The sequence below is a fragment of the Cupressus sempervirens genome, chromosome 3, assembly GCF_028749045.1.
Source record: "Cupressus sempervirens isolate cs-2001-9-10 chromosome 3, ASM2874904v1, whole genome shotgun sequence".
Classification (NCBI taxonomy): Eukaryota; Viridiplantae; Streptophyta; class Pinopsida; order Cupressales; family Cupressaceae; genus Cupressus; species Cupressus sempervirens.
In genome coordinates, this window is record NC_143120.1 from 794,817,119 (window position 1) to 794,827,238 (window position 10,120).

At 37.9% G+C, this 10,120-nt stretch overlaps 1 protein-coding gene across 1 annotated transcript; it reads left to right on the top strand.

Annotated features, from left to right (window-relative positions):
* The first annotated feature begins 3,703 nt into the window (after positions 1-3,703).
* On the top strand, positions 3,704-8,916 carry LOC149569185 (uncharacterized). Its single transcript, XM_089821946.1, has 2 exons — positions 3,704-6,805; positions 8,203-8,916. The coding sequence occupies exons 1-2, from the start codon at positions 4,246-4,248 to the stop codon at positions 8,598-8,600; spliced, it is 2,958 nt and encodes a 985-aa protein (XP_089678072.1). The 5' UTR covers positions 3,704-4,245; the 3' UTR covers positions 8,601-8,916.
* Positions 8,917-10,120: the final 1,204 nt, after the last annotated feature.

The window sequence follows — 10,120 nt, forward strand, 5'->3', positions numbered from 1 at the left end:
ATAATACTAGATATAGGTCAAGAAGAAAATCAAGAGGAAATCATTGAGAAGATGTTGAAAAAGAGTGCAATCACATAGTAAAGTTTGCTTATAGTATAGGAACATTATGAGATGGTCCACAAAGCTTCACAAATCTAGGAATCAGTTTTCATTGTCAAAAAATTCAAGTAGCCATGAAACACAAACAAGAAATAAGTTTAAGCAAGAAACAAAGTGATTTCCTCCACAAAGAGTCGGATAGAAGTGTGTACCAAGAAAAATATCGAATATGATGTCAAGAATGTGTCACAAAGTTCTAAAGATAAGATGAGATAAGTAAAAAATGTACAAATAGAAACACAAAAACTAGCTAATCAAGAAAAGCTAAAAAATATTTTTTCAATTGATACAATATTTACAAGAACTAAGGATGCTTTTGAATCAATGATATTTGTATGCACAACCTTCATCATATACAAAAAAGGCTTACTTTTTTCATCATGAGGATTGATAATACTAGTTTATCTTTGAGCAACATAAGACAAAAAAGAGGACTCTTCAATCCATAGTAAATATCATTACATCATGATGCATGCTTAGCTAGAAAATATGTGATCATTTTGCCTTCCCTTTATATGTGTCTTACCTTGTGAGTATGGAATGAAGTGATCTATGTCTAGAATTTTAGGAATATGGCAACTAGGCTTTACCATGTCATCTGTTGTCTTCATTAGACTCAATGAATCCTTTTAAATGCTAATATCCTTCAAGTATTTATTTGCAGCAATAAGGACACTACATAAATGTATTGTGATGTCTACAAATTTTGATGATTGAACCCCTAAGTAGATAAGACATAGGTAAATATTATCTTGCATTTTTAATCTTTCATGATGCTTTGATTTATGTAATAGGAGTCATCAAAATTAGGTTTTAATTGGTTAGGAGTAGGGAAGACCTAAGAATGTTTTTATGGGGTATAGGTATTTAAAAAACTTAATTATTGGTATTGTAATTATTTTTCAATCGACATAAAGAACGTTGTTAGGTTAAAAAACTCTAGCATATATCTATGACATTAATGAAATGTTCACTTCTGAAGATGATATCAAATTTGATGATAAGTATACATATTCTTAAAAATTCAACAATATTATATAATATTTAAAGAATATCTAGATCAAAAAAATGCATTAATATAGATTTTATAATAACAAGTAGAACACATTGTCCTACCTCTCTAATAGTGACTCAATACAAAGCTATATCTTTTTCATTTGATTTTATTAAATTCCTTATAACATATAAAATCTTCATTCAAATCCACACCAACTTCCAATATAAGACCCACCTATATATAAGGGCCAAACACATTCTAAAAGAATAAACACTTTCAACTTTTTGTTATGCTAATGTTAAAATACTGCATTTCATTAAGCCTTAAGTTAATCACATTCCAAATCTCACAATTTCCAAAACATGCAAGACAAGAATACAAACCATTCTTAAAATAACCCTAAACATTAATGTTAATGCATTCTTAATGTTATCTTTCTTGGTTGAAGGGCCTGTCCATTTTAGTAGGTCATATTCCTTATCATTAGTTTTATTCCTTCAACTGAGAGGAATAACTAAAAGAAAACGTTAGTGGATTGTGTTTTCAATCATCACTCATGTAGTTGCCTGGTCCTCTTTAGACATTCTCTAGTAGTTAAACTCTTCTTGGACCATGCACTCCATTTTCTCAAGTATTCCCCACTAAAATATTCTATGAAACCTTGAGAGCTCCACCATAAGTCGTTTCAAAAATTCCATGGCATTATTTTATGTCAATATTTTACGGGATCAATACAAGATTGCACTTTTAGGCCATGAAAACACTTCTTTCTCATCATCAAACACCAACGGGGTACTTTAATGCCACACTCACTATATTCCCTTCCACTTTTTCTTTACAAGAATTCCAGTGTACTTGGGCATCTTCATGCCCTCCTTGGGAAGGCAAGGATAGAATAAAGCACTGAATACAGGAAGTAAACTAAACTAACTTCTGATCCACACTTGGAATATATTTTAGTTGTACAAATATACGCCCTCTCTCTCTTTAACGCATTTCAAAGTCGGATTTCGGCGTTCAAAAATGGGCTGGTACATCCATGTCCACCAATGAAACTCAAAGTTGGTGTTATTTTCAACGTGGATTTCCAAAGCAAAGGAATCAAATTTAAGATATTATTATCTATTCAGTAAAGAGATACTGTCCATGCTTTGGGAAAATAAATTATTACATTCAAACGTCCCGTCTTGGTCAGTCCGGATCATTCCAGTGCAACGGGAATTTTAAACATTCTAAATGTATCTTCCCCAGTTAACTACCTTTGATTGTAAATGTATTCAGATTATACTGCCATTGATTTTACTTTACGTATAATCTGATGTGGTTAGATAATGCATGGGCGAATCATTTTAATCTACGTTGATAATTATCGTACTGAAAAAGACGTAGGATTTCTTTTCCAGTGACTGTCGCGAAGATGGTTGGAAAAGCTTTACAGGATGACTTTAATTCAGAAGCGTTCAGACTCTGATCATGGCAGCAGCTAAGCTTTTGTAGTGCTGTGTGCTTGCCAACTGGGTTTCTACATGTGTGTAATAATTAGTGGTAGCTGTTATATGAAGTGGGTTTATGAAGCAAAGTTTAATACACGTTATGTCTATTATTATTATTAGAAATATGGTCAATAATGAACAATATGATCATATAATTTTATTTTTATAAATAGTCTAAATAAATGTTATATTATAATATATTTGTCATAGGGAACCAATTCTATTTATTTTCAATCATAGTTTTTTAGTTATAGTAAACATGAGTTGAGTTGTTTTGCAAATTCAAATAAATCAAACTTACAACTATCATTGTTGGTAGAAGTTAAATGAATTGGAATCTCGAAGTCAAGTTCTAATACACAACACTATTACCTCAACTATCATAAAGATGACCATACATCCACGATGAACAATATTATATATTGTATCTTGAAAATGCTATGTCCCACAATTATGTTAAAACAAATATCATATTAGGAGAAGATACCCAGTAGTGGCTATAGCTAACTTTGTCCATTTAATTCAGGTACCAAGTGATATCAAAATAATCTAATTTTCTTTTTCTTGTTCTCATATATGACTTAATTGCTTAAAGCTAAGGTTTCAGCTTCTCACCCATAATAATCCACTTTGTAGAAACCATTACTATGCCCAAAGGTAAAAAAAGGCCCACAAAAAAGGTCTCACCCAATACTAGACACTAGAAACCCTAATAGTGGTTCAATTTATACCTAGTAGTAAATAACAACCTTTATGAAGAAGATCATTATCAATGAGACACAACAAATGAATGATTATCAGACCTCAATTTACTATTGAATATCTTCCCGTATACTATATTCACAAGAACTTAGACACTCATTCTCAATTATAAGTGACGAGCCACCCATACAAAAAAAAATCTAAAAAGCCAAACCTACAGATATTATCCTTATGATAAGTGAAATCTCGTGTGATAAGAAGTTCAAGTGTGGCCCATTTGTCTTTAAAGGTATATGTAGTTCAGTGTCAGATTAGTGTTTTAGATAACTACTGCTACATGTTTTTCTACTGTTTGTACCAAAGCTTATACAGGGTTATTTGATGAAATACTTAGAGATAAATAATAATTATCACAGAGAAAGGTGAATGAGTCAAAGATTATATTCTAAAGAAAAAGCTAAAGGAAGATTAGTTCCCATGTGGACAAAGCAGGCAATGGGTATCAAACCAGATACTGCTCGCTGCTTTACCTTTTGATTTTTAATTCTTTTAATGAAATTAGAAGCGTCCACTGGATGGGAGGACAAGGTTAAGCAGTAACTTAGAAAAGGAAGTTTAGCAGAGCTTCATTGGCCCTCTGTCGTCATATTCAAATAATTGAGCGCTTGAAATCACCATCACAGACAATCTTAGATTTAAGATTCATTCATGGAAAAAAGAAAGGTGAATGTTGTTGTTTTCGCTTTAGCAAAGATATCCCCTCCTTTGCTTTATTTGGTTTGGATAGAAGGGGATTTGCATTATAAATTTATAGGGAAGCTTGAATATTAAACATGTTGCAGTCAGGACCAGTAATGGTGGCCTAGAAATTTGTGTTTTGGACTATTGTTTCAACTGGGTTACGTCTAGTGAGTAGTTATAAGTTGAGTTAGTTGTGTTTGCTTTAGTGAGAAGATGAGAGAAATGGAGAGGCTTGCTGTGAAGACCATATTTGTAGGTCTGTGGGTTTTTGTTTGTGTGAATCCATCCAAGGCTAATGTTTCTTGGTTTAATGAGGATGCCCAGGTGCTGATTTCTATGAAATCAGCAATGGCAGCTCCAAACTCTGCGTTTGAATCCTGGTCAATTGGTTCTAATGGCAGCCCCCATTGTTCTTGGTTTGGCATCCAATGTGACCGTAGGGGTCGTGTTGTTTCTTTAGATATTTCCAGTATGAATATTTCAGGTCCAATCCCTCCCCAAATCGTCAGCCTCTCCGAGCTCCGCTTGCTCAATCTCTCTAATAATGTTTTCAATGGCGGCCTGCTTCCCAACATGTCGAATTTGAGGAACCTAGAATCCCTGGATGTGTACAACAACAACTGTTCGGCGCCATTGCCTGTCGAGCTGAGCCGCCTGGTGAATCTCAAGCACTTGAATTTGGGAGGAAACTACTTCTCCGGAAGCATTCCTGGAGAGTATGCAAATCTCACAAATTTGGAGTTTTTGTCATTGTCCGGGAATGATCTGACTGGAGCAATACCAGCAGAACTTGGACTTCTGGTGAATCTGAAGTTCCTCTATTTGGGATACTTCAACAAATTTGACGGAGGAATTCCTCGCCAATTGGGGAATTTAAGCAAGCTTGAGCAGTTGGATATGGTTAACTGTGGAATCGAGGGGCCAATTCCATCGGAGCTCGGAAGGCTTGAGAAGCTGGATACTTTGTTCTTACAAGAGAATGCCCTCTCTGGTCCTATTCCTCCTCAGCTGGCACGCCTTGGGAGCTTGAAGTCTCTGGATCTGTCCATCAACGAGCTCACCGGTGAAATACCTTCGGAATTCGAAGAGCTCAAGGAGCTGAAGCTTTTGAATCTGTTTATCAATAAGTTGCACGGGGAGATTCCGTCATTTATCGGGGATCTGCCCAATTTGGAGGTACTGCAGCTGTGGAAGAACAATTTCAGGGGACCGGTGCCTCAGCAGCTCGGGCAAAATGGTCGGCTTGTGGAAGTGGATGTTTCGTCCAACAGATTGACTGGTTCGATTCCTCCCAATCTCTGCAATGGCGGAAAGCTCAGGATTTTGATCATTCTCAATAATCTGTTCTTCGGTCCCATTCCGGAGACTCTGGGAACCTGCAATTCTCTGGTGAGAGTGCGAATGGGGCAGAATTATCTCAACGGTTCGATTCCTGCTGGGCTGCTCTATTCGCCTAAGCTGAATATGATCGAATTGCATTACAATTATCTAACCGGGACCATACCGGAAAGGAGAGGAAAAGTCGCCGCCGGGGCAAGTCAGATAAATCTTTCCAACAACCATCTTGGCGGTTCTCTTCCATCTTCCATAGGCGGTTTCTCGGCTCTGCAGATATTCCTCGTGAACGGGAACCGTCTAACGGGGACCGTTCCAACAGAAATTGGGCGTCTGGCGCACATTACGAAGCTGGATTTGAGCAGGAATAGATTCTCCGGTTCGATTCCCGCGGAGATGGGGTGCTGCAAAGCTCTGAATTACATCGACCTGAGCCTGAACAAGTTCACCGGCCCGATGCCAGTGCAACTGACGGGCATGCGCAATCTCAACTATTTCAACGTATCCAGAAACCGCCTCAACGGCAGCATTCCGAGGGCATTTGCGAGCATGCAGAGCCTCTCATCGGTGGATTTCTCATACAACAATTTCTCGGGCATCGTTCCCACTGGCGGTCAGTTTTCTTATTTCAATGTCAGTACTTTTGCAGGTAATCCCGCCCTGTGCGGACCGTTCTTGGGCCCTTGCAGCGTTGCGGCCAATACGTCGCCGGTTCGAGCCCAGGGCAATACGAAGGGCCTTGTTTCGTCTCCGGTGAAGCTCGTCATAGGCCTAGCCCTGTTGCTCTGCTCTCTGGCCTTTGCAGTTGTGGCCGTTCTCAAGGCCAGAGCCCTGCGTAAGGACCGCGATGCAAAATCCTGGAAAATGACCGCCTTCCAGAAGCTGGACTTTGCCAGAGACGACGTGCTCGAGAGTCTAAAAGAAGACAATGTGATCGGCAGAGGAGGGGCCGGAATTGTCTACAGGGGGATCATGTCCAACGGAGAAGAAGTTGCCGTGAAAAAACTTATGAGATTTGGAAGCGCCGGCTCTGCCCACGACCATGGCTTCTCCGCTGAGATTCAGACGTTGGGGAGGATTCGACACCGGCATATTGTTCGTTTACTGGCTTTCTGCTCCAACCATGAGACCAACCTTCTGGTCTACGAGTACATGCCCAATGGGAGCCTCGGTGAGCTCCTCCATGGGAACAAAGGCGGTCATTTGCACTGGCAGACCAGATACAAGATTGCGCTTGAGGCTGCCAAAGGGCTCTGCTATCTTCACCATGATTGTAGCCCGTTGATCGTTCACAGGGACGTTAAGTCCAACAATATTCTCTTGGATTCCAACTTTGAAGCCCATGTTGCAGATTTCGGCCTCGCCAAGTTCCTCCAGGATTCCGGTGCCTCTGAGTGCATGTCGTCCATTGCAGGCTCCTACGGATACATTGCTCCAGGTAAATATTGTTGTTTTTTTTATTTTGTTTTTTGTCAAAATATCTTTTTAATGGGCGCTGATTGTTAATGTAGTCAATTGTAGTAAATATATTTTTAAAAATTTCTAGAAGATTTTGTTCTTTCGTCATCTTCAACCAACCCAATTTTGGCCTGCGAATCCCCGTGAAGAGTGCCAAACGTAATTCAAAATTCCCTGTGTGATGGTATTATCCTCAACAGTATTACTTTCCAATCAAATCCTGCAAGGCTAAAGCTTCAACTAGAGTACTTCTATTGAGCAATATCTTGGCGTACTTCTTTCATTAAGTTCTCAGAGCAGAGTGAACACTAGAACAATTAAAATCAACATGTATCAACCCGTTTGTCGTGGTTTTCTCCCCTAGTTTGAAATAAGGAAGTGCCCAGTTCTAGAATTAGGCTGTCAATGGATTTATTGTGAGTAGACCGCAGAGGGAAATTTCTTTTAAGGTCGAGATTCATTCCGGAGAGCTTGGAGTACACCTAGAGCCTCCCGTACCATCATGTTGATGGAAAACTTTGGACCAGTTTAGGCAATTCTGTTCTAGATAAGCGATAGTATGTACAAGTTGCAATCACTTCAATGCGATAGTATTCAACTAGCACCGACCAGCACGGCGTTCCGACAACAGGACTGCCATGCAGGAACATTAGAAGATCACTAGGTTCCTTTCACTGTCCAAGATCATGCGGCTGCCATAAGTCATCATTTGCTGTATTAACGAGGTAGTCTATCTCTATCATTACAAATTGTTCAGCTAATCTAGAGTGCCAAACAAACTCTAAAACGACCATGTCAATCTAACTGCCTCTCTGATATAATAGGAGGCAGTCTAATCTAGAATTAGGCTCTGATAGGACACATGAATTTGTCCTCATGTCAACTTTCGCATCAGCATCGTGCTGTAAAACAAAGCACAAAATCATATCCAAAATACGCGTCAGTTAATTCACAAAGCAAATTCCCAAATATAGGACAGATAATCCAACATTAATGAGTCACCGAGCATAAACATGTCGTCATCCAACGGATTCGTGCGTTACATAACAGTATCTCTCGTTAACAGTATCAACCACGAGGACGGTGATGATTATACAAATGCCCTACAAAAATCATCAGCATCGATACCCTTCCCCCCTTTTTTCTCCACTAGAGTCATGTAAATGAATAGCGCACTATATAAGTGGAACGCCTACGAAGAGAATAACTCGATAGCTCTATCACGTGTCCCACACGACCACCATTGAAATCCTTGACTTATTGCCCACGAGCCCATAACAAATTATGAGCATCTCCACTTGATAATAAATGAGTAGTTTGAATTAATTGATTATCTTCCGAGGTCCCTACTAATGGCCGCGTGGATGAAATGTGCAGAATATGCCTACACGCTCAAAGTGGACGAGAAGAGTGACGTGTACAGTTTCGGGGTAGTTCTGTTGGAGCTAATAACGGGGAGGAAACCAGTGGGTGACTTTGGCGACGGCGTAGACATTGTTCAGTGGATGAAAAAGACGACCAATTCGGCCCGAGAGGGGGTCACGAAGATTCTTGACGCCAGGCTGAGCAGCATTCCACTAGAAGAAGCAATGCATCTCTTTTTCGTTGCAATGCTTTGTGTTGAAGAGCAAAGCGTACAGAGGCCAACCATGCGGGAAGTTGTTCAGATGCTTGTTGACTGTCCCAAGACCAAACCCACTCAATACTTTTCTCCTTCTCAAAAGGAACCAAAGAAGCCGGTTTCCATCCAGCCCCCAAATCTGCTAACCGTATAAACCCTCAAAGCCTGCGTAGATCGTCTGTAATCTTTAGTTTTTAATCTTCTTTTCTCAGTTCCCATCTGACAACGTCCAGTTATTCAAACCCCCGTTCTGGGGTGTGGTTAGGTGGACTCAACAGTGGTCAAAGAATTACAAGCTGGCATCTGTAACTAGCAGGCCACCTTTTTAGGCTTAAAGGAAATATTCTCTCAGGCCAGATGTTTGCTTGAAGGATGAAATGTGCTCCCCAAAATGGGGCCAAAGGAATAAATTGGATTAAACATATGTATATCACAGTATAATTAAGATCTCCCACCTTTTCCTTCTTTCACTTTGGAGGACCGTATTTTTTAAGTTACTATAAATATAAGTGTTTAAAAATTGAATCTGATTGCTCCCAGAGTGCACTCTTGGATTAATTCAAAGTATCTCTTTTAAAAGTAGTGCAATAATGGTCGCAACGGGAAAGAAGAGTGTGGGGTGTGTTACGGAGTTACTTTATTCCTTGCTGTCTTTGATGGGCATTTAACTTTTAAGCTCATATTTTCGTGTTTTTAAAAAAAAATTTAAAGCTCATATTTACTGTTAGAATTAGTCAATTAACTCAATAAGGGAGGAAAGAAAAGATGAACCAAATCGTGCTTGATTGTCTTTATTAGTATTTGTCGTAGGCAATATACTATTATAATCATTTTTTATTCTCTAGTGATTAAATTATTTCATTTCAACCAATAACAATTAAGAAATTATCCTTTCTAATTTTCTTTAAAAGAGTTCTATCGTATATATGTGAAATATTTACTTTAATAATTATCTAAAGTACTTTTTATTAGAGTGATTGGCAAACACTACTCCTTAAGGCTACTTTTTCAGATGCAATAATATTTTTTATTTTATATTCATTTATGATTTGTTACTATTGGAATAGACAAAGTCATTGAAATAGACCAAGTCCATGTCATTCTCCTATTGCAACTGAAACTGCACTTAACTCCACCATGTGTGTGAACGATTGAATTTGTCTCCAAACACTTGGCAAGGTTGTTAAGTGTTAGTGCTATCACATTACACCATCCACATGTACACTCAAGACTCTTCATTTGTAGCTAGAAGTCCACTATTTATAAAGGCTATCTAATCTGTATTATTGTGCAACCAAATTAATAAAATACTTTTTTATCTACTATCACCACTTTCTTTCTTAGATCTATTTTTTAATAGTTACATTAAACAAAAAAGTTGTTATTAAAAAATAAATCTCAACATTACAAAATTCCTAATGAATAACATTATGGTAAATCATAAATATTTTTATTTCTTTAAACTATTTCATATTTAAAAATGTAATTACTCAAATTGTGGTGTATAGTAATCTTGATTCACTACCTCACTTTTCATTTAATTTAATAAAAATTTAAATTCAAAACTATATATATATATATATATATACTAGTTTTATCTTTTATCTACCTAATATCCATATGTCAAAATTATTTTTGAAGTAATGAAACTCTATTTTAAATTTATTGTGTTTA